Source organism: Suncus etruscus, chromosome 8 (genome assembly GCF_024139225.1).
Source record: "Suncus etruscus isolate mSunEtr1 chromosome 8, mSunEtr1.pri.cur, whole genome shotgun sequence".
NCBI classification, from domain to species: domain Eukaryota; kingdom Metazoa; phylum Chordata; class Mammalia; order Eulipotyphla; family Soricidae; genus Suncus; species Suncus etruscus.
In genome coordinates, this window is record NC_064855.1 from 48,334,201 (window position 1) to 48,359,818 (window position 25,618).

The 25,618-nt window shown below is 41.0% G+C and overlaps 2 protein-coding genes and 1 pseudogene across 4 annotated transcripts in view; 2 read left to right on the forward strand and 1 right to left on the reverse strand.

The window, feature by feature from the left end:
• PDS5B (PDS5 cohesin associated factor B) overlaps positions 1-25,618 on the forward strand; it is a 194,594-nt gene that overhangs the window by 15,120 nt on the left and 153,856 nt on the right. The gene's annotated exons all lie outside the window — the stretch shown is intronic.
• LOC126016300 (60S ribosomal protein L35a-like) lies at positions 2,464-2,879 on the forward strand. Its single transcript, XM_049778870.1, has one exon. The coding sequence runs from the start codon at positions 2,499-2,501 to the stop codon at positions 2,829-2,831; it is 333 nt and encodes a 110-aa protein (XP_049634827.1). The 5' UTR covers positions 2,464-2,498; the 3' UTR covers positions 2,832-2,879.
• Positions 7,845-8,200, reverse strand: LOC126016297 (60S ribosomal protein L34-like; annotated as a pseudogene).

The following is a 25,618-nucleotide window of genomic DNA, read 5'->3' on the forward strand; positions in this document are numbered from 1 at the left end:
GGGATTCGAACCAACCACCTTTGGTCCTGGATCAGCTGCTTGCAAGGCAAACGCCGCTGTGCTATCTCTCCGCCACCCCCCCTCTTTTTTTGTTTTTAGTTTACTTCTATCAGTGGTCCTCAGACTTTTTTTTAATATATTTTTAATTTAAGTAACATGATTATAGTCGGTTTACAGTCAAAAACAGAATACCCCCCCTTCACCAGTAACATTCCCCTCTCCCAGTACCCCCCTCCCCTTCCCATCCCCTGCCTGTATTCAAGGCAGGCATTCTACTACAGTTATTTGTAAGTTCAGTAAATTTATATTTTTTCTTAAAGGATAAGGGTTTAAAAAAATAGTAAAGGTGTGACAGTGGCAATCACTGTTGTTTGCATAGGCCCAGAAAAATATGGGGAAAATGGAAAAAATCCTTGGCCTGATTACAAGAAGGCCTCACCCCCGAAGTTTATTGGCATAAGACCGACTCTGGGCTCCAGGCATTCCAGTCTGTCCAACCCGAGTCATTCTTCGTGGTCCCGGTGAAACTTTTTCGTACTTTAGCTGTTGTTGATATCAGGTTCCTATATTTAAAGATTCTGGATTCTATGCATTTCTTTCATTGAAGTCAGGCTGATGTGGAGCATCCTCTAGTTTCAGCACACCGTTAGATGCAGAGCAATCTGCCCTGCAAGCAGGCTGTTGCTGAGTCGCCTGGGTGTTGAGAGCACTCTTTGGAGTAAGTCAATGCCAGAGCAGTGGTAGGTCTTCCCTGGTAGAGGAGTGGATCCTGGTAATATTATAGACAATTGTAGTTGTTTCCATAGATGGTATTCATTGTTCAGGGGTGTATGGGCAATGCCCATTCTTCTGAGACCTAAGCCAAATCCTTATGCCAATATTCAGGGTATAAGGCCTACCTGCATTACCAAATTTGTGTTCCCATCTCTATTAGATAAGAACTTGTTTGCATATGTATTATTTTCCCATTTTAATGTGCCTATGCAAAAGAGAAACAATGCCACAACATTTTCTGTAACTTGGTTCAAACACGAATTCTATACAGAGATACTCTTCTACCAGTATTGCTTATAAAACAGGTCTCAGGGGGAAAAGCAAACAAACAAATCAAATAAATAAACCAGTGGGCAAAGTTGTCACTATATAAGAGGATATTTGAAAAGAGTTATAGATGTTAAGGGAATACATCTGAGATATACAAAGGAGATATATGTGTCCCTTTTATGTTTTAGAAATAGTCAAGAGGGAGGGTGTTGTTTCCAAGACACCACTTTGGTTTGTGATTTGGCCAAGCGAAGAGCGCATGGAGCCATGTCATCCCCGGGTTGCCTGCTGAAGTTCTGACTCCCCAGAGGCGTTTGCTTCCTAATTGCTGGAAGCCAGAAGTTCACCAGTCCCCTCCCTGCCCCCTGGGGACTCGGAGGAAGGAGAGAGAAGGCTGTGGGGGGCAGCTGAGACTGCATCTTCCCCTAAGCTTGGCCAAAAAGCAAGGAGCCATGTCGTCCCGTGTTGCCTGCTTGAAGCTTCGAGAGGCGTTTGCTTCCTAATTGCTGGAGGCTGGAAGTTCAACAGTCCCCTCCCCGCCCCCTGCAGGAATAGGGAAGATTGGGGTCTTCTTTAAACTGCTCCTCGTGGGAACCCACTTGCTGGGACCCTGAGCAGGCGGCCAGGGGTAACCCTGGGGACCAGGAGGAAGGAGAGAGAAGGCTGTGGGGGGGCAGCTGAGATTGCATCTTCCCTAAGCTTGGCCAAAAAGGCTACCGCATGGAGCCATGTCGTCCCTGTGTTGCCTGCAGAAGCTTCCGACTCCCAGAGAGAGGCATTTGCTTCCTAATTGCTGGAAGCCTAAGCTCACCAGTCCCCTACCCGCCCCCTGCAGGAGCAGGGAAGATTGGGGTCTCCTTTAAACTGCTCCTCGCAGGAACCCACTTGCTGGGACACTGGGATCCTCGGACTTTTTAAACGGGGCCAGTTCACTGTCCCTCAGATCGCTGGAGGGACAATAGTAAAAACAAAAACTGAACAAATTCCTGTGCACACTGCATCTATCTTATTTTGAAGTGAAGAAACAAAACAAATACAATTTGTGTCCCGCAGGCCATAGTTTGAGGACCACTGCTTTAGATAGAAGGATTAAATATCCCAGTCAGTTCTATAATCTCCTTTGGTTTGTTGATCCATTCACAGGAAAAGCTCAAAGCTCTTTGGCTACTCCCTAGTGTTCAGGTAACCATGTGGTACTGCGGGTCAAATCAGGGGCTCCTATGTCCAAAGATTGTGCTCCAGCCTTTTGAATCATATGACCCCTCTTCCAATGTCTTAGAATCACTGTTGAATCTCTTGGTGGGAACTGAGATCCATGAAGGGAATTATAGGATAGATGCATATATATGTTGATGATTTGTGTTATGCATAAAGTAAGTCAATTAAGAGTGAGAATGAGGCTCTTTCCGCCATCTTGGACTCCTGTGGAGGCCCGGACTAATTAGGAGACAGACATGGCTGGAAGGCTGTGGTCTAAAGCCATTTTTGCTGGCTATAAACGGGGTCTCCGAAACCAGAGGGAACACACAGCTCTTCTTAAAATTGAAGGTGTTTATGCTCGGGATGAAACTGAATTCTATCTGGGCAAGCGATGTGCTTATGTGTACAAAGCAAAGAACAACACTGTAACTCCTGGTGGCAAACCTAACAAAACCAGAGTGATCTGGGGAAAGGTAACTCGTGCCCATGGAAACAGTGGCATGGTTCGAGCCAAATTCCGAAGCAACCTTCCTGCTAAGGCAATTGGTCATAGAATCCATGTGATGCTGTACCCCTCAAGGATTTAAGCTTACTGAAAAGTAAATAAATAAAATGTAGATACTTTTCTTGGTTTTTCTTAATGTCTTCAAAAAAAAAAAAAGAGTGAGAATGAGGGGCCAGTATGATAGCACAGTGGGTAGGGTGGTCGACCTGGGTTCGATCCCTGGCATCTCATATGGTCCTTGAGCCTGCAGAAGTAATTCCAGAAGTAACCCGAGTGCCACCGGTGTGCCCCCCAAACAAACAAACATAAAACAAAAAGTAAGAATTAATTAAGACATTGATATAGCTATCTACATTAGGATTGCTTTACACATATACTTAGTAAAGTGGGCCAAAATGCATGCAGGTTTGTCTGTTGTGCAATAATTATGGGGCTAGAGACATAGTTCATTGGGTAAGGTATTTACCATGCATGTGGATGACCTAGGCTTGATTCCTTGCACCTCTGAACTCTACCAGAAATAAACTGAACACAGCTAAAAACAAATCAAAGTCAAAACAATACCTAATAATACACAATTGGTTAGTTAGTAATTGAGCTTCTATTCTAGGTTTGATATTTTTTTGTTTTTGTGCCACCTCAGGGGTTACTTTCTGGCTCTGCACCCAGGAATTACTCCTAGCCTGGGATGTTATGGGATGCTGGAGATCAAACCCAGGTTAACTTGTGCAAGGCAAACACCCTACCCTCTGTGCACAGCCTTGTCATATTCACCTTCCTAATTACTGTATCATATAACTTCAATTTTAGAGTAGATATGATAATACTACTGCAGTATTTAGTTTGTGAAAAAGAGCCTTTTAACATTTATAAAAAAGATGGGGCCTGAGAGATGGTATGGCAAGTAGTGCTTGCCATAGATACAGCTAATTTGGATTCAATGTCTGGTACCTCATACGGTACCCTGAGCCTGCCAGGGGTGATTTCTGAGCACAAGGGTATGCCCTGTGCACCAAGGTATGTCTCAATCTCCCTTTAGCCTCAATAAAAAAATATTTGTTCTTTTTATTTTATTTTATTTTGGAGTCACACTAAGCAGTGCTCAAGGCTTGTTTCTGACTCTACACTCTGGATCATTCCTGGTGGATTCAGGGTTACTTATTATTTGAGGTGCTGGAGATAAAACTCAAATTGGCTGTGAGCAAGCACTTAACTGCTGTATATCTCTTTGATCCCTCTGTTTGTATTGCTTTGATTTGCCCTCGGGGGATTAAACACTTCGAAGAAATTATTACTCTTTTAAAAAAGTATTTTTTTATTAAAGCCCTATGATTTACAAGGTTGTGTTTTAGACATACTGTATTCCAGCACTAGTCCCACCACCAGTGTCATCTTCCCTCTGGGTTCCCAGATTCTTTCCCTTCCCTGCAATTCCCCGCTTGCCACCTTTTAAGTTTGGTTGTTGAAATCTGAATCTCTTGTTTTCAGTGTTTTTGACTTTGTAGTTTGGATAGTTAATATCATTATACCATTGATGTACTTGACCCCCTTGACCCCTACTCCCCATTGGTTCTTGTCTGTCCCTTCTTGCTCCCTTGATTATTACCTTCTCTGCCTTTCTCCTCCCTGTACTCTGGGTCTTACTCCTGCATTTATTTTATATACTAATATATAAAATATATAAGTGAGATCATCCTGTGTTTGTACTTCTCAGTCACTGCTGGTGGGAATGCCTAGTTCAGCCTTCTGGAAAAAAAAGGTATGTACTTAATCTCAGTAAGCTAAGAAGTGAGCTGCCATATAACTCAGCAGGTTATATGGGGTATCTACCTTCAGGACACAAAAACATTCATTAAATAGACATATGTACACCATTATTCAGCACTTGTACAATAACTAAGATATGGAATTTACCCAGATGGTCAGTGATAGGCAATTGAATCATGAAACTGGAATACTACACAGCTATAAGGAAATACTACAAAGGAATACTATAATGGAATACTATACAGCTATAAGGAAAGAAAATTTGTGTTGGCTACATTATGGATGGAACTGAAATATATGATAAATGAAGTAGTACTACGCTTGAAAAAAGGTGAGAGTTTTATATGGTCTGAAAAGAAACCAGAATATATTACTACTATTGAATCTGGATTACATTGAGGTTTTGTTCATGAGGCTAGATTTGTCTCATTTAGCATCACTCAGATACACAGGTTTGCGTCTGGCTGTTGTTAGTTTCTCACATTTCTTATTCTTGTTTGTTCTTTTTATTGGTTTTCGGGCCACATCTGTTGATGCTCAAGTTACTTCTAGCTATGTGCTCAGAAATTTCTCCTGGCTTGGGGGACTATATGGGACGCCGGGTCCTTCCTGGGTCAATTGTGTGCAAGGCAAATGCTCTACTGCTGCGCTATTGCTCTGGCCCTGGTTTCTCACATTTTAGTTTGACTGGTTCTGTGTTATGTGATTGAGTCTGACCGAGCTATGTATGTGTCTTGTCATTCATAAATAGGCAAATATGTATGTTCACATGGTTGTGGCAGAATTTTGAGAGGTGGTGGAAATATCACTTGAGATCTAAGGTTGAAGCTTGGAGGTGTTACTACTACCAGGTTCAGTGTACCAAAGGATAATCCGAGACTAGACAGAATTCAAGATGTAAGGTCCTTAATCTGTTTCTTGATCAGAGGAACTGTGTTGTCAGATTACAGTGGGATCGGATAATAGAAGGTCAGACTATTGGGACTGATATACAATTATTCTATCATATAGAGCCATCTTGCCAAGTTTTCATCTTTCTGAGTCTGTTTCCTAATCTATAATAATGATTAGGAGAACTGATGACTTTGAAGATAAAATAATCTTTTATTTTTCAGGTTTTTTTTGGGGGGGGGGGTGGTCACACCCGGCGGTGCTCAGGAATTACTAATGGCTTTGCGCTCAGAAATCGCTCCTGGCTGGCACGGGGGACCATATGGGATGCTGGGATTCCTGGATTGGCTGCGTGCAAGGTTACCCCTCTGATATCTCTTCGGCCTCAAAATAATCTTTTTGTTGTTGTTGGTTTGGTTTTGGGCTATATCCTGAAGTGCTCAGGATTTACTCTTGGCTCTAAACTCAAGGATCACTCCTGGTGGTTGTTGGGAGAGCATATGAGGGACTGGGGATTGAACCTCTATCAGCTGCGAGCAAGGCAAACACCAAACATGCTGCTGTTGCTCCAGCCCTAAATAAATTAATCTTTGTAAATGTTTATGGTAGTACCTTCACACACACACAACACAAACAACACACATACACACAACCCGTATTTTTTGCTCTATAAGACGCACATGACCAAAAGACGCATGTACTTTATAGATGAAGAAAACAAGGAAAAAGCAGCAGCGATCAAATAATCTTAAACAAAAGCTCTATACATGATAGCGAAAGTGCGTTACCTGATTGCTTTTACTATGTGTTATGTGTGTACAATAAGGATGGGGCGTAATACTTTCCCCCAATTTTTTTGGGGGGGAAAGTGAAAGTGCGTCCTTATGAAAAATATGGTATGTGTGTATCTCTTTCTCGCTCTCTATATATAACATTGTTAGTATTACTTCATAATATTACTTGTGTATTTTTAATATAAGCTACTTTATTTAAAGATTATGTATCACATAATAGTTGACATAGTTGATCACAATACATTTGTTTCCAGGCAAATGGGAGTTAAAAAAATAGTACAGCAACATGAAAATTTGTGAAAACTGTTGTATCTCACAATGAGGTCATTAAGTAACTGTCAGAAGGTTTAGTATGCTTTTGTTGCTAGCTGATCATTCTCTTTTTTCTGAACATTAGGTGGCTTCAGATCCACATTGGTGTCTAAATTGGTGTGTTCCTGTGGGGATGTCAGTATTAAAAAATGTGAGCTATCTTGTGGTCCAGGATTTCCAAGCACTGTTGCTTATACTGTGGCTTTCATGGCATGTGTTTCAGCTACCAGGACTTCCTGAAGTACAAGGAGGGTGTGTGTGTGTGTGTGTGTGTGTGTGTGTGTGTGTGTGTGTGTGTGTGTGCGCGCGCGCGCGCGCGTGTGTGCGCTGCTTCTGCACGCTGTGTGTGTGTACACATACGTGGCTGGCTGCCTCTGCACACTCACTCCATAAAAGAGTCTTGGTGCTGTCAGCCCAAATACTGGCATACCTAGAATTTTGGTCAGATTGGTGTCTGCAGAGAGCTGTAGATGAGTGGTGAAATAGGACCATGTCAAAGAAGCAGTTGTGGGTGTTGGGCACAGCAGGTGTGGCTTCAACAGGGTGAGGACTTGGCCTCCCTTCTTTCCTCCTGAGATTGTCAGCTTTTAGCTGTGTGGCTAATGATGATGATGATGATGATGCCTGGAGAGATAGCACAGCGGCGTTTGCCTTGCAAGCAGCCAATCCAGGACCAAAGGTGGTTGGTTCGAATCCCGGAGTCCCATATGGTCCCCCGTGCCTGCCAGGAGCTATTTCTGAGCAGACAGCCAGGAGTCACCCCTGAGCACCGCCGGGTGTGGCCCAAAAACAAACAAACAAAAAAAAACAAAACAAAAATTTTCACAGCTTGTTTTTTATTCTTTCTTTATTTTATTTTTTTTGGGCCACACCCAGTGATGCTCAGTGGTTACTCTTGGCTATGAGCTCAGAAATTGCTCCTGGCTTGGGGGACCATGTGGGACACTGGGATTGGGGATCAAACCCAGGTCTGTCTGGGTCGGCTGCGTGCAAGGCAAATACTCTACCGCATACTCTACCGCGGTGCTATCACTCCAGCCCTTATTTTTTTATTTCTTTTGAGAACAGAATGAGTCTATGGAGTTGACTGAATGCAGACATGGCAACTGTACTATCTCTAGTTCAGGATTGTGTTTTTTAATTATAGCCGGCCAAAGTGAGGAAACTTTGATCTTATTTATCTTACTTATTCTAGCATCTTCCCCTAATTCTTCTTAATTGGAGCAATTACTGAGTTCAAGTATTTGTGTTGACTATCAGCACTGTTATCAATCTTGTGATTTCTTTTTAAACAGATCAAGCCTTTAATTTTATTATTCAGAAAGTTCCATTTTTTTATTTTGCTTTCTAACTCTGTGCTTATGCCTCAACACTTTCACAATGATTTTCTGTTCCTCAATATGGAAAGCACACTTACTCCTGTCTCGGACACACTTAGCACACATGGAACCGCCATAGGACTGGCTGACATGTTTCTTTGTTTTAGATAGTCTTTTTAGAACTGTAGATCTCATAGCACAGACTTCTCGAAGTTGGCCAGGGCACACACCACATGCAGACTTGGGCGCCTTCCCAACCTTTTTGGTATAAAGGTAAACAATTCTATTCCCAGGGGTCTGGACAGCCTAGTTTTGTTGGAGGCTCTATTGTAGGAGAGCCTACGATGATATGTCAAACACTGGACCATTCTGAAGGCCTCTAAAACACTGTCTTGGAAGAGGCCAATTTTGTGATTTCTAAAATTGCTTAGTTTACTTTATTTCTTTGGTCATTTTAATAAAAATTGGAGAAAGAGACAAATAATGCAATTGACCATTGTAAAATTAGGTATTCTATTTAAAAGCAAGACAGATTCTTTTATCTGCTTGAAAATTATTTTGGCGAGGTAAGATTTTGTTGATTTAAAAATTATTGTAGTGGAGCTGGAGAGATAGCATGGAGGTAAGGAAAAACCAAAAAAAAATTATTGTGGAATTTGGTGATTAAAAAAATTACTCTGAGGCCAGAGAGATAGCACAGCAGTAGGGCATTTACCTTGCAGCATTTACCTTGTAGCTGATCCAGGATGGATGGTGGTTCAAATCCTGGCATCCTATACGGTCCCCATGCCCGCCAAGAGGGATTCTGAGCACAGAGCCAGGAGTAACTAACCCCTGAGTGCCACCAGGTGTGACCCCAAAACAAAAATAAAACAAAATAAAAAATACTCTGGCGAAAAGGGCATGCTAGGGATTGAACTCAGGGCCTTGTACATAAAATACTTGTTGTGCTCTGCCACTTAGCCACTCTTCTGGTGCTTGTGGTTTTATTTCTGATACTTTCCTCTTCAAAAAATTTTAAACATTTTATTTGTTTTTAATAAAATTCTTTTTTTGAATCACCCTGAGAAGCACAAAGTTGTTCATGATTAGTTCTAATTTTCTTATATTTTCTGATTTATGAAGATTTCTTTATCTCTCCTTCCCTCTTAAAGAAGAAACACATTTTTAGGAACTGAGAGATAGTCTAGTACAGTGAAGGCTAACCTTTTTGAGCCCGAGTGCCCAAACTGCTGCACAAAACCAAAGAATTTCCACTAAGTGCCAGCATGTCAATTAAACCTTAATAGCAAGATTATAGTATCTAAAAACTCTTTATAAATTTTATATTTATTAGTTGCGGACCTTCCCACGTGCCACAGCTGGCACGTGTGCCATAGGTTCGCCATCTCGGGTTTAGTAGATATTGTGCTTCCCTCATGTGTGATGTACCTTAGGTTTGATAACCCAGTGCTACATATGTCTCCTGAGCCTTACCAGGAGTGATCCCTGCACACAACCAAGTATGGCCCAAATACCAAACCAACAATTTTAAAAATAATGGTTGTGGGGCCAGAGAGATAGTGAGTAGGTCTTCTTGCCTTGCATGTGACTGAACTGAGTTCTATCCCTGACATCCCATATGATCCCCTGAGACTGCCAGGAAAAATTTCTGAGCTCTGCCAGGTCTGCCCTAAAAAGCAAAAAAAAAACAAAAAACAAAAAACAAAAAAACCAAAAATTCCAAAAAAAAACTTTGAGGGGCTGGCGAGGGTTCTGTAGAATACATAGCCTTGCATAGAACTGACCTGGCTTCATTTTTAGCGTTTCTGTGGTTCCTGAGCTCAGTCAGGAATAATCTCTCAGTGCAAAACGAGGAGTAAGCCCTGAGCACAGACAATTCCTTCCCCCCTCAAAAAAAATCGAATAGATTTTATTTATTATACTGTGAAAATTAATTGGTTTTTCTATTTCAAAATAGGAAATTTATTACTACCTTTCTCTTCCACTTTTAAGAAATTATTATTTTGAGAGGTCACTGGTTACTTTTTTTGGTGGGGGGCTTTGGGTCACACCTGGCAGCTCTTCAGAGGTTACTCCTGGCTCTGCTCAGAAATCGCTCCTGGCAGGCTCAGGGGACCATATGGGATGCCAGGATTTGAACCACTGACCTTCTGCATGAAAGGCAAAAGCCCTTACCTCCATGCTATCTCTCCGCCCCCCCCCCTCCTTTTTGTGGGTTTTTGGGTCACACCTGGTAGCGTTCAGGGGTTACTCCTGGATCTATGCTCAGAAATTGCTCCTGGTAGGCTCAGGGGGGACCATATGGGATGCCAGGATTCGAACCACTGACCTGCATGAAAGGCAGACGACTTTACCTCCATGCTATCTCTCTGGCCCCACTAAGTGATTTCTTAAACTAGACTTCATAAATCATATTCAGTTAGAACAGAAAATTTCAGAATGACTTATGAGAAGAATAATATTATTGAGTTTTAAAATAAAATTAAACTACTAAATTGTATTGCATTTTAAACAAGGTTTTCAAGTGTCCTAGCTTTAGGCATTTGTGGTAGAGTCTCTGCAAAGAATCTTGTCCTCTGTCAAAATCTTTGATGCTGAAGACCATAATAGAATATCTGGGGCAATTTCCATGCATCACTGGTGTTTAAACATTTTGAAAATTTAAGTCTTATGGTCAAGTGAATACTATTAATAGGTGTAGAAGTGATAGACTGGATTGCAGTTCTTTGGTTTTCCCTCAACATACAAATGGTATTTTCTGCTAGTTAGATAATTTGTAATTTAACTTTAGACTTTGGTGGGACTTAGTTTTGAAAGGAAACAGCTGTTAATTTTTTGAAAACTGTTTGAAAACCGTAGTTTTCAATAACCAAAGCTTAATATAAACTTCTGTAATAATAGGAAAAACATTTTGTGTTGTGTTTTTGTTTTTGTGTCACACCCGGTGGCTCTGTGCTTAGAAGTTGCTACTGGCAGGCTCGGATGGGATGCTCGGATTTGAACCTGTGTTGGCCGCGTGCAATATAGGAAAATTTTAAGTAGTTATTCCATAACTTATTGTTTTCAGTCTTATATTTTGTCTCATTTTAGAATGTAAGTGTTGTGACTCTGTGATATGTTTTTGCTTTTCACAGTTTTTTAGTTTTCTGCCCTGTCACCAGTGAAGATGGGGTAAAGATACGCAGTTTAACAAGTGTCTGAGAATTCCTTTTAAGCACAATGAGAGGTTCCCCCTATGTTTCTTAGTTCGTGGTGTATTGGTTGTCATTATTTTTTTTTCATAGATCCAAAGGAATACATGTAGTCCCTATTTTTTTTGAGAACATATAGCTTATTAATAAGGATCTGTGGTCTAAGAATTTACATAGATTGAAGTAAATATATACTTTTCAAATGCTAAAATAATGACATTTGGTGATGAAATATTTGTAAACGTTTGGTTTTATATTTAGGAGTCAGATTGGACAACCCTTATTTTAATTCACATCAACTTTATTGAAATGCCTTTTTCATCACAACTACCCTTCAGATTCTATTTCAGAAAGAACATAGAAGGTATTTCTTATGTTAGAGTAAAATTACCTTGAAATTAAGATCTGATAGATCTTGGGAATTGACAGAAATATCTCACAATGCTTACAAAATTTCCACAGTGTTCAGGATGCTTTGAGATGTCTTCGTAGAGTTTGCTAACTGCAGTTTTAGGGCTTATAGTTTATACAGTGATCAGTAGATGATATTGTGTACATTTTATAGAAGAGAAAATGGAGCCTATGTGGGATTAAACTTAGAGGTGTAAAATTAGCAGAGTATGGGGCTTGAGAGAAAGCATGGAGATGGGGCGTTTGCCTTGCATGCAGAAGGACGGTGGTTTGAATCCTGGCATCCCATATGGTCCCCTAAGCCTACCAGGAGTGATTTCTGAGCGTAGAGCCAGGAGTAACCCCTGAGTGCAGCCGGGTGTGACCCAAAAGCCAAACCACCAATATATATATAACACAGTAAATATAATAAACTAAATTTAATAAAAAATAGGGATCTACTTCATGATCTTGGACTTGGTGGCAATTTCTTCAATATGCTATCAGCTTCCTAGGTAATAAAAGAAGAAATGGTTAAATTTATTATGAGAATTAAAAGTTACCTACTTTTTGATCTTAAAGCCCTGCTGGGTGTGACCCCCCTCCCCCAAATACGTACATTAAAACACATTTTCCGGGCTGGAGAGATAGCATGGAGGTAAGGCATTTGCCTTGCTTGCATGCAGAAGGTCGGTGGTTCAAATCCTGGCATCCCATATGGTCCCCTGAGCCTGCCAGGAGGGATTTCTGAGCATAGAGCCAGGAGTAACCCCTGAGCGCTGCTGGGTGTGATCCAAAAATCAAAAACAGAAAAAAACAAAACAAAAAAAACAAAACAAAAACAACAACAACAACAACAACAAAAAAGCCCCCCACATTTTCAGGAAGGCGAAAACACAGTCTGCAAAATAGGAGAAAATGAAAATGATACCTGATAAGAATTTAATATTCATCATGATAATAATTCAAGGATTACTGCAGAGAAAATGAAAATGATACCTGATAAGAATTTAATATTCATCATGATAATAATTCAAGGATTACTGCAGTTGAAATAATAAGTAACTTAAAAAATGGGTAGAGGTTCAGAATAAACATTTTTAGAAAGGATCAAATTATACCCCAAAGAATTTAAATCAGGGTCTAAAAGAGATATTTATAATTAATGTTTATTGCCACATTATTCACAATAGCTATTTGGAGAAAAAAAAACTAATTGTCCATTAGCAAATGAATGGAAAAAATGTTTATATGTCATATAGTAGAAAATTAACATAAAGAATGAAGTTCAGGGCCCGGAGAGATAGCACAGTGGCGTTTGCCTTGCAAGCAGCCAATCCAGGACCAAAGGTGGTTGGTTCGAATCCCGGTGTCCCATCTGGTCCCCCGTGCCTGCCAGGAGCTATTTCTGAGTAGACAGCCAGGAGTAACCCCTGAGCACCGCCCGGTGTGGCCCAAAAAGAAAAGAGAAAAAAAAAAAAAAAGAAAGAATGAAGTTCAGACATGAGCTGGTTCATGTTTGTATAACTGACAGGAATAGATTGGAAATGATGAGGATTAGGGAGATGATCGAATGGGTCAGAGTAGGGTTATTGCTTGATGATTGAAATTTCTCTTTGGGATCATAATTGCACGATTTTCGGACTGTAATTAATACTACTGGTATAGTTCATTTAAAATGGGTGGGGCTGATTTGGTACTGCCTTGTATGCAGCAGACCTGGGTTTGATCCCTGGCACCCTAAATAGCCCCCACCAGGAGTGATTCCTGAGAGCAGAGTCACAAGTAAGCCCCAAGCATTGTGGGGTGTGGCCTAAAAACTTGTTGGTGCTCAGAGCTTACTCCTGACTGCCCTCAGGGATCATTCCTGGTGGGTTTTGGAAATTATATGGGGTGCCAGGTTAGCCACATGCAAAGCAAGTGCTCTACCTGTTGTACTATATTGCTCCTGTCCCAAGGATTGCTTTTAGTGATTTTGGTTATGGTTATTTTTTTGGTGGGGGTGTGTGTGGCTGCACCTAAGGGTGCAGGGACTTTGTTGCCAGGAGTTGCCCCAGGCATCCTGCATAAAAAATAGACCTTCCAGCCCTTTGGGTTCTCTCCTTGGTGCAGTTTTTTTCAATTAATTTTTCAGCTTTTTAAATGCTGAAAAGAAAGTTTCCAGTGTTCTTGGGGGTTGCATGTATGATGAATATACAGAGAAGAGGGAAGGAAGAGGATCGATGTTGGGGGGAAGTTGCTTAGAACATCATCAACATGACTTTGAGAATACTGAAACAGAAATGAAACAGAATGTTAACAGAAATGTTAAATGGGCTGAAGTTCCAAAGAAACCACTCAGTGGGCTTATGTTTGCTGTTTGAATCTTTGAAGTAGCTTTATGATAGCCTAGCCAGTGGTCCTCAAACTATGGCCCGAGGGCCACATATTGTATCTTTTTTGTTTCTTCATTGCAAAATAAGATATATGCAGTGTGCATAAGAATTCGTTCATAAGTTTTGTTTTTACTATAGTCAGACCCTCCAATGGTCTGAGTACAGTGAACTGGCCCCCTGTTTAAAAAGTTTGAGGCCCCCTGGTAGGCAGAGCCTTGTGGAAAAAAAATGAATGGGTTAAAAGTGAGTAAAGTATCCAGAATTGAACTTTGGTGAACTACTGGTATTTTGAGGTTAAATAGAGGTAAAGGAAACAGGAATTAGGAGGAAAAGAGAAAATGAGAGAAATGTGGAAAAAATAATTTGGAAAACAGTGAAGGATTTTGGATAGGTTGTGGTCAATTGTGTTATATACAATTACTTTCTGTTTTTTTTTTTTTTTTGGGGGTGGTGGTGGCCCACACGCGGTGACGCTCAGGGGTTACTCCTGGCTATGTGCTCAGAAATCACTCCTGGCTTATGACACACTGGGGGATTGAACCTCGGTCTGTCCTAGGTCAGCAGCATGCAAGGCAAACGCCCTACCATTGCGCCACCACTCTGGGCCCCAATTGTTTTATACTATTAAGATAGATAAAATAAGGATTAGAGAAGGAAGGGTTCATGGATTTGATAAATGGTCAGTGATAACTTTATTAGCTTTTACTTTAACACAAGTGAATTCTTGTATGTTTGCAACTTGAATTTAGCTTAGCTAGTAGAATCTTAACTGATCTCACCTGGGCTTGCTCATGCACATATAAGTGTTTTTGTGGTCACCTGGTGGATTGACTGGGAACAGTTTCTAGTTTGATTATGATGGTTATATCTGGATTAATTGGGGCCTCTTCACATAACTTGTCATTTTTTAGTGGTCAAGTGTTAAGAGCAAGATTCTGAGAATAGGTCATTTAGTCAACCTAAAAGCACAAAGAGTTACTAAGTTTGCCAACCACCAATATTAGATTGGCTGCCGCTATAGCGTCATAGACCGTTTATGATGTAAGGTGAAAAAAACTGGTCAGAGAGATAGTATAGTGGGCCTGCCTGTCTTGCAATGACTGAACTGGACTCAATCCCCTGCACCCCATATGGTTCCCTAGTAGTGATTCTTGAGTGCAGAGCCAGTGAGCACCACTGAAGGTGGTGTGCACCCCACCTTCACCCCAATAAATAGAAAAAAACCACGATAAACCTTGATGGGAGGAGAAACAAACTGATATTGCAAGGCTATAGATAGGAGGAGGGGAAAAAATCACATTCTGTTACAGATGTAACTGCTGCAAACGGCAGATATTATTTCTGGTGATGGGTTGAGGGTTGGATACAAGATTGGATTAACATGAAAAAACGAATGGGGGGGCCGGAGAGATAGCATGGAGGTAGGGTGTTTGCCTTCCATGCAGAAGGACGGTGGTTTGAGTTTCTCGGCATCCCATATCTCCCCCCCCCCCCCCCCCGTGCCTGCCAGGGGTGATTTCTGAGCACTGCCGGGTGTGACCCCCCCAAAAAAAAAACCCAAAAAGAAAAGTGAATGGGAAAAGAAGATGTGATGGTAGAAAGTATAAATTATTTTTGTGAGAAAGTTAAAAGTAATTTGAGATAAGTTGGCAGCTGGGAGAGAGAGTTATCATTTAACTAAGCAAGTCTATTTTCTTCACCCTAGCTCTCCCCCCAAGAGAGACTCTTTCTTCTATTCAAAAGCGCTATGTAGAACATTGGAAGAATGATCTGGTAGCTAGAGAGGATGCTGGTGCAGAGGAAGGGGAGAGATAACTAATGAAGTGAAAATCTTTTAGAAACTTCTAGAAGATGACATTTTTGTGTACCTAGGAAGGGATTAGACTTTGAAATGGAGGACTACTTTTTGATGACTGGAAAGCAGGAGGGAATTGGATATAAATTAGTGATGAAAAGCTGAGAAAGTTCCTATTTGACATAGAACTTTTTCCCTCTAATGAAACTGTCTAGTGAGAATGGGAAATAGTGCAACACTGGGCTTGAGGTTTGATGTGAATAAAGAATTATTTGATTTTATTTTGCCACTGCATGGGGTGCTGTCCTTATTAAAATAAAAGGCATTATTTTAAAAGGCATTTTACTGAACACCTTTTCTGTTAAGAGCTGAGATATTCTATGGTCTGGATGGGAGTCCTTTCTGTTTGAACTCTAACTTTACTCTCTTCTGTTACATTGGTGGTTTTTTTTTTTAAAAAAATATAGACAAGGGATGGGGGCTGAAGAAATAGCACAGCAATAGGGCATTTGCCTTGCACACGGATGACCGGCTTGTCCCAGGTTTGATCCCCAGAGTCCCGCATGGTCCCCCGAGCTTGCTAGGAGCGATTTCTGAGCTCAGAGCCAAGAAGAAGTATCCCCCAAGTGCTGCTGGGTGTGGCCCCCCAAGATTATAGACAAGGGAGCATCAGATATGTTAACTTTATAAATAAGCATTATTTTTATTTCTCTCTCCCCCATAAATAAACATTATTAAGTATAGCAATTGGTACATTTTTGAAAAGTACTTCCCGGAACTTTTTTTTTGGTTGTTCGTTTTGTTTTGTTTTTGGTCTCACTGACTCTGTCCTTAGTAATCAGTCATTCCTGGTGGTGCTCAGAGAAGCATATGGAATGGTGGGAATCAACCAGGGTTGACTGCATGTAAGGCATGTGCTTTTCCCACTGTATGATTGCTCTGGCTCTTTCCAGAGTATTTAAAATTACTATTTTTTAGAAGATACACTTAATTTAGTAAAGACTAATTTGAGATGAATAATGAGTTGGCTAGTGGTAATACTGTGTATAGAAAAACAGCAAGACCATTTGTCTTGAGTAGTTGGAAATTTTGTAAATGTGGCCATAAGGTCATATACTTTGGGAAATGGCACATTTTCTCATTTTTCTCTTAGAAAAGTCTCCAGTTGTCCCTGGCCAAGTAGAGTTTACCTTGCCCTGTTAGGAAGGACTATTTACTGGAAGGGTTGTCTTTATGGAGGGCACCATCTGCTGGTTGTAAGAGGTACTGGAATGGGAAGCCAATTTTGTAGTTACAGATTCCTCACAAAATCCTGTTTTCCCTTAATTCCAAACCTGAAATAAGTCTCAGGAGGAAAACTAGCTTTTACTAAACATTGCCAGTAGAGATTCTGTATATGGTTTGATTTTATTTTACTTTTGTAAAATCATAATGAAATGGCAGGTGCCTTCTAAGATTAATTAAAAAAGCAAGTTAAAAATATGATTATTGCCATTGCTCTTTTGTTACTATTTGCTCTTCAGTCTAATTAGGGCTAATTTTTAGTCATTGAATGTATTTTAAATTTTACTGCAAATGCAGGAACAATTTTTACATATGATATAGAATGAATAGTTAAGTATGATTTTTTTAAAGATTAACAATACTAATGTTTTCCTTAATTAGTGACTATATTATTTGAATTTTAATAAAGTCTTTAGTGTTAGAATATTTCTCATTTGTTTGCCAAAGTGTGGGGGAAGGGGTGGTCCCCAAGGAAGCTCAGGGGACTGGACGGGCAACCCCACATGTTAATTTTCAACCTTTCTTTGGGTAGCTCAGTGGTAGGGTTTCCTTGTAATGCTTAGGGGCCTTCAGGCCCACATCCTGAGATGTTTTGAGGTTTTCGTGGCTATACTGAGCAGTTCATGGGAGGTCCATGTGGTACTGGGGATTGAAATCTTTACTCCTTGACACTAGAATATTTTCTATATTTCACTTAATGTTTACACTGGAAATAAGGTAAACAATGCAGTAATTTTTAAAATTTATTCTGAAAGTAATTCAGACTGATTTAGAAATCAGAGAAACTCTAGGTTAACATAGTTTTATTGTAAATTATCAAAAAGTTAAAAAGGTTTTATTTTTTGGTTTTTATTTATGGGTGCTCAGTTTTAGCTCCTAGCTCTGTGCTCAGTGATCAGAGTAGGTGGGGCTCTGGGTACTGACTATATCTAGTATAGGGCAGTGTTCGGCAACCTGCGGCTCGAAAGCCACATGTGGCTCTTGACACTTTTAATTTGGCTCTTCTGTGTGCCGGGTGGTTGCTCCAGGAGTCAGGACTCTGCTCCTAGCCTCTGTCAGTGCGTGCCCTGTGTGGCTCTCAAAATAAATTTCAATCGTGGTTTTGGCAAGATTTGGCTCAGTTGAAAAAAAAGGTTGCCGACCACTGGATAGGGGATTGAATCTGGTTTTGTTGTGTGTAATGCAAGCAACTTACCCACAGTATTTATCATTTGTAAGGCCCTGAAAATTTGTATTTTTTTTTTTTGGGCCACACCCGTTTGATGCTCAGGGGTTATTCCTGGCTACGCGCTCAGAAATCACCCCTGGCTTGGGGGGACCATATGGGACGGGGTGGGGGGGAATCGAACCTGGGTGGGGGGGAATCGAACCGCGGTTCGTTCTTTGGCTAGCGCTTGCAAGGCAGACACCTTGCCTCTAGCGCCACCTCGCTGGCCCCGAAAATTTGTATTTTTAAAATAGAAAACTTATTCTAATATGTGAACATATTAAATGAATCATCATACAATTCAATTTTATATAAATTACTTTTTGTGTAAGTCATTAGCTTTTTATTTCCAGTATATCTTTTTGCCCTGTCTTAAAGGTGTATAAAAGAAATGATGTCAAATGATTTGACACTGTTATAGAGTAGCTCCTTTAGAGGAGGTACTCCAGTAAATGTCCTTTTTATAGGTAAATGTCATCTTTTTTTCCCACTGATTTTTGTTTTGGGTTTTGGGTTTTTTGTTTGTTTTGTTTTTGTGTTTTTGGGTCACACCCGGTGGCGCTCAGAAGTCGCTCCTGGCAGGCTCAGGGGACCATATGGGATGCTGGAATTCGAACTGGGGTCCGTCTTGTGTTGACCATTGAAACCTTGTTTCAGGGGCTGGAATGATAGTGCAGCGGGTCAGGTGTGGGTCAGGCTTTTGCCTGTGAGCAGCCAATCCATGTTCGATCCTCATTATACCACATGGTCCCCCGAGCCTGCCAAGAGTAATTTCTGAGTGCAGAGCCAGCAGTAACACCTGAGTATCGCCAAGTGAGGCCCAAAAAGGGAAAAGAAAAGAAATCCTTGTTTTGTATATCCTTCTGAATTTCTCCCTTTTCCCTTCTCTTTCTATTTTTTTCTTGTTATTTTTGGGAGATCACCTTACCCGGGGGTGGTGAACAAGTTCAACACAAAATGCCAAAAATTTTTTTTTGGTTTTTGGATCACACCCGACAGTGCTCAGGGGTTACTCCTGGCTATCTGCTCAGAACTAGTTCCTGGCAGGCATGGGGGACCATATGGGACACCGGGATTCGAACCAACCACCTTAGGTCCTGGGTCGGCTGATTACAAGGCAATTGCCGCTGTACTATCTCTCCGGCCCCACAAAGAGCCAAAATTTTAAACTGAGAGTCAGAGAGCCACACCACGCAGTGACCTGCCAAAACAGACAGACACACAAAAGCATATCATTTTAACAATAATCTGTTAAACACACATTGCATTTTGCCATTTTGAGTGAGGGTCAAAATCCTGCAGTAATGGTGAGGGTGTGCTGCATCCTCCACATTAAGAACTCACGGCCAGATGTGACCCAACATGTGACACATGGGTCCCCCGCTCGCTGGCCCGTGCAGTTGTTTCCGAGGGATGGGAGATGGGAGGGACGCAGCCTGGGGCGGGACTAGCTCAGAGATCTCTCCTCAGAGGTCCCTCCTCAGAAGCAGCAGAACAAAATCCAAACTTGGCAAAGAGCCACAGTATACAAAATCATGATAAGAGGCAAAGAGCTGCTTGTTCGCCACCCCTGCCATACCCCATTAAAGGAGAGTTTTTGAGGTCATTTTCTATGTTTTAGTGTGTGCATTTTGGAAGGAATTGGCACTGTATTTTTCTTTTTTTTTTTTTTTTTTCATATTTTTTTATTTTAATTATGACAACAAAGATGTAAAGAGAGGACAGGGGGTAAAGTTACAGTGGAGCCCAATCACCCATAAAACAGCATTCTCGGTAGTCCCATCGATGATGTCCCAGCCTTGTAACTTTTCAGCCAAAGACGATTTAGAAAAACAAAACTGAACCCATGTACAGTACAATTACTTGTCCCTCAGATCCCCAGTTGTAGTACATACTATTCTTAGCAGCACACAATATAATCTAAAGACATTATACTTATGTAGCTCCTTAAACATTGAGGGCAAAGTACATTTTCTCTAGTTCCATGTACACTACTACCTAGTTTAAGTTAACCTCAAAAGTTTTAGTGGCTTGTTTTTCTTAAGGGTTGGAGTCAAGGGAACATAGTAAAAAATGGTATTCAAGTGGCATATTGTTTGCATAGGCCCACCAAAACATAAGGGACATGGAAAGACAAATTATGGTTTAAATATAAGGAGACCCTAACCCTGAAGTTTCCTGGCACAGGATTAGACTCTAGGCTCCCAGGCAAATTAGTTTGTTCAATTCAAGTCATCCTCTGTAGTGGCAATACACCTCCATTCCTCACATAGTCTCTGTTGTTGGTATCATGCTTCTGTATTAAAGATCCTGGGTCTGCAATGTCCCATATTGCAGTCAGGATGGTGCATAGCATCCTCTCGTTTCACCTCCCACTTAAGGGGCTACTAGAGAGAACCATGTCCTGTAGAGCAGGTCGTTGTTGCTATCAAGTCTTCCGGTGAAACAGAAGTCTCTTTATAAGAGGTCGATGTCAGACCCCTTGGTAGTGTCTTTCCTGGTAGAGGACTGCTTCCCGCTGGTTGTTCTAAAAGACCTTGGATGTTTCGTAGATAGCTTGCCTGGTTCGGCGTGTATGGAGGAAGCCCATTCTTCTGAGACCTGTGCCAGTTCATTATATCAATGTTCAGGTGTAAGGGTACATTGTACCTGAGATTTATAGATAAGAACTTATCTGTATGTATTTTTTTTCCCATTTTAATGTGTCTATGCAAACAAGGATCAATGCCATGGGGCATTATTGGTGCATCTAAAGGCAATAGGGACAAGGACAGAAATTTCCATGACATAGTTCAATCATAGGCACTCAAACTGAGGGACAGGTTCCATCAACAATCCTTACTTAACAGCTTACAAAGAAAAGATAAGATGAAAAGTGAATAGAAACATCATGTAGAAAGAATATATACCAGAGTTACATCAGTTAAAGAAAATACCACATAAAATATTCAAAAGATATGTGTTCAATTTGTGTCCTTCTAAATAGTTCTGGATTTGTTAGTATACTGTATGTCTTAGATTAGAGATAAGAACTATTGTTTATCTGAAGTTAAAGAAGGGGTAAATCGGGGGTACTGAAGGTTGGAAGGAGCAATTGTAGCGCCCCCCGCGCGGTTTGCAAAATGTAGACTGGTATGAGATTACCAGTGACAAACTGATATAGCTGAGCCCCTCTCTGCACCCACCAGATCCAGCTCCACCCCCTAAGCCCAACCCTAGGCCAGTGTCCCGGTCCGGCCTGGGGGTGGGGAAAAACCCAGAGTGCCCCGTCAGCTCCTCCCAGAAACCCACCTGGAGATCCGGAGGAATGGGGGAGAGGGAGGTCGTGTGACCCAATTGCGGACCCCCCTGACCCTGGGCTGGACTTAAAGGCCGCTGGCCCATGAGGGGTCTGCCAGCTGGCCATCCATGCCGGCTAAAATCTTGCTCCGGGAAGGGAGAGAGACCTCCCAAGCCCGAAGTTCAGGGACTGGAGCCCCCCCCCCCCGCCCCCCCCCGCCAGTGTCCCGGTCCGGCCTGGGGGTGGGGAAAAACCCAGAGGCACTGTATTTTTCAAGCATTAAAAAATATTTACTATTTTTGAGGCAGTGTGATAGTACATTGGGTAAGGCACTTACCTTGCATGTGGCTGACCCAGGATCTATCTCCAGCATCCCTTATGTTTCCCCCAGTACGGCCAGGAGTAATTGCTGAGTGCAGAGCCAGAAGTAACTTTCTGAGCATTGATGGGTGTGGTTCAAGATTACCACCAGCATTACTATACTATTCTCTCCCTTCTTCCTTTATTCCTCCCCTCCCTACCCCACCTGGCACTGATTCCTTGCTGTCTTGAGGGAGCATCTGGGATACTGGGGATTGAACCCCAGGTTGGTTGTGTGTAAGACAAGCACCCTACGTGTTACACTATCTTTCAGGCCTTCTTTGTTGTTTTTCATCCTGCCATCCCTAGTGTCTCTCAGTTTTAAAAAATTTTATTATTGTTTTTATTTTTTTGGCCACACCTGGTGGTGTTCAGGGTTATCCCTGTTTTGCATTCAGAAATTACTACCAGCAGGATGAGGGGGGGGGGGCTGCCTATTAACTTCATGTAATGCAAACGCCCTACCCTCTCTGCAATCTATCGCTCCTACCCATCAGTCTCTTAAAAACTTTTTTGTAAATTAAATCGCCACTAAATCATAATTGAAAAGTTGAGTTTTAGTTATACCAGCACCGATATATTCCAGTTATATTCCAGCACTGATCCCTTCACCTGAGTTCATTTCCCACCTCCAGTCAGTTTCCCCAGTTTTCTTCCTTTTTCTCCCCCCCCACCTCCTCCAGCCTGCGTCTATTGGCCGATACCTCCCTCCCCCCCCCCCCTTTTTTTACAGTGTTTTGCAATACTGGTACTGAAGGAGTATTGCACATTATCACTTTATTTCCCCATATTTCCCAGGTTGGTTTTTTTTGGTTTACATGTGGATTTAATAATGTTTTGTAATTTTGGCTTTTTTCTTGAACTTGAATTCTGCATCTCCAGTTTCTTTCAGAACAAACCTTTTCATCTCTTTTTTGTTTACTATTCATAATGATGAGGTTAGAGATAATAAATGTTTTACTTTTAATTTCATTCCTAACGCTTAGATAGTACACTTATATATTATTGACTTTTTGGAAACAGACTTCGGTTTTTGGGTGGTTCTTCTATGGATGCTCAGAGAGCCCTATTAGAGATTCTCAGCCAGATAGAAGTTTCAAACAGTGCAAGGGCCTGAGGATGCTTTGTCTTTTTTGATGCCAGGGATACCTGGGGTACTTCTGTGCTGGGGGCCTTCAGGGCCTCACCTTGCAGTGCTCAGGCCATTTAGTGCTTCAGTCAGGTGTATGCTGGTCCTTTTCCCTAACCACTGTACAGTGTCCTAACATCAAAAATAAATTTTTGTTTTTGAATCACCCACCTGATGATGCTCAGGGGTTACTCCTAGTTCTGTGCTCGGGAATTACTTACTATTGGCAGTGCTCAGGAGACAATAAGGAATGCCAGGGATTGGTTTCCAGACCATCAAGGCATTCTACCCACTATACTTATCTAGATCTCTGGCTCCCACATTACAAATCTTGGCAACATTTGTTACTTGTTTTTCAATCACGCATATGCCTTTGAATCACTTCTTACCACTTCTTGCCTAGACCCATTTCATCACTTCTTAGAGTTTTGTTGAAGTTTCTTCACTAGTTTTGCTCTTTGAATTTGTTCAAGTCTCTATTGTCCTTGGTAACCCCAAGGAGTCACTTAAAATAATAATTAAAAATAGTAATGATCATTAATCAGCAATAGTTTTTTGAGCATCTACATATTAGGCTTTATATTATATATAATAGATGCACAAAATGATGCACCTCGTTTTCCTTTAAGGCACTTATTCTCTGGTAGGAGATGTTGATACAGAAATAAAAATCTTGGTAAATGTGTGATAAATGCTAATTAGGATATGTTCAAAACCTCTGCTATAGAAGGAGGAGCATGGAGAGGACAGAAAATTTGAACATAACTTGAGAGTTTAAAGTATATAGATTTGTTTAGTACACATAAATCAGTGTGTCTGGGGAAGCAGCTGCACATAAAAATACAGTGGTATTTTAAGCATCTGCTTGCAAACTGAAGAGCAGGTGACTGGTCCCTTTGTTGATTCTCATCTTTTACCCTTGTTTCTTTAATTCCTCTATCTTTTACTTAGTCCACATTTAGAAGCCAGTAACAAAATCTGAACTTTCTTCTGTTGTCTGACTTTATTCAGATTATTCCCTCTGTCCTTTTCTTTGAGTTCCTGTCCTTTACTCCATTTAAAGAAGTGGGCTTTCTGTTTTATTATTGAACACTTGTTATTTCTATTAGGATACTTTTAGAATATGTTCTCATTTTATTATTTTGGGAGAACATCTGGTAGACATATTTTACACATTCTGTTAGTCACAACTTCTACAAGTAACAGACTTGTTATTGTTACGTTTTTGACTGTATGGGTAAATGTATCCTTGAGGCCCCATGCCTACTTTGTAATGTTCAGGAGTTACTCCAGGCTTTACACTCAGGAATTACTCCTGGCAGTGCTCAGGAAAGCATTATAGGATGCTGGAATTCGAATCCAGGTCAGCTGCCTGCAAGATAGGCGTCCTACATGTACTATGGCCCCCTCTAGGTCAGCATTATTTAGTTGCACTCTGAATCACATTGTACGTCTTGTGATAGATGGACAGTTTCTCTTCTATTGAAGCTCATAGCAACACTTTCTGCCACCCATCCTAGGATCTGTGGAAAACTACAATTCTTGGGAGTTGGTTTGATCTCTGGCACTTCCTGGTTCTTTTCTCTACCTCCATACCACAAGGAATGACCCCTAAGTACTGAACCAGGAGTAGCCCCTGAGCATCAATAGGTGTGACTCAAAAGCTTCAAAAAGAAGAAAAGTAGAATCCTGTCTTGTCATCTCCAAGAGTAGATACCTTCTCTTGGAGTAGTTTGTCCTAGGCATTTGCTGAAAGATCTTTGGTTGAAGTAATGCAGCCTTAGCTTGGTTTCTGCTAGCTTATGCTTGTTTATGACTTTTTTTGCTTGCTTATAATTGATTTTTGTTTGTTTTTTGGGCCACACCAAGCTTGCTCTGGGCTTACTCCTCGCTATACATGCGCTCAAATATTACTACTTCTGGCACTGCTAAAGTGCCCTACTTCTGAATCCTGCCCGTATAGTTCCTGTTTTTCCTAACTTGAAGTCATGATATGTGTGTGTATGTGTGTATTACTTAGTTTTTTTGGTTTAAATTTATTGCTGCTTAGGGGTGACTCCAGCTTTGGATTTTGGGGATTGCTCCTGTGGTGAATGGGGGATCAGACAGTACTGGGGATGGAATCTAAGCCTCCTATATATATAAAATGTGTACTCCAGACCACCATTGAGCTGTCTATGATTCATTCTCTTTCTTTCTTTTCTTTTTTTTTGGCCACACCCAGCAGTGCTCAGGACTTGGCTCTGCACTTGGATCATTCCTGGAGCTTCTGGGCGATTATATGGGGTACCATGGATCAGACCATGATTAGATATGTGCAAGGCAAGGGCCTTACCTGTTGTGTCATCTCTCTGGCACCTCTGATGCATATTTTTAAAATGTATATGTTTTGGGGGCAGGGAAGCAAAAATATGTATATTGCTTAACATTTTGGTCATTAAATACCTGAAGTTATTTGGCGTTTAGTGATAACCTCGTGGTGGTTTTGATTTGATTTGTATTTATCAGTGGTAATGGAAGCTTTTTCTTTAAGATCAGGAACAAGACTTGGATGCCTCCCGACAACCTAGGAAATTCTGGCCAGATCAGTTAGACAAAAAGAGAAAAAATAGATGGGTTAATTAGAAAGGAGGGTAGTATAATTAATTACCTTCTTGTAGGTTTCATGATTTTGTGTAGAAAACCCTAAAAACCCTACCAAAAAGCTTTTAGTATTAATAAATTGAAGTTGAATTAATCAGAATCAGTTAGAATTAATAAATTCAATAAAAG

Coding starts and splice junctions, on each gene's coding strand:
- LOC126016300 (XM_049778870.1), top strand. CDS start 2,499: ATGGCTGGAAGGCTGTGGTCTAAAGCCATTTTTGCTGGCTATAAACGG.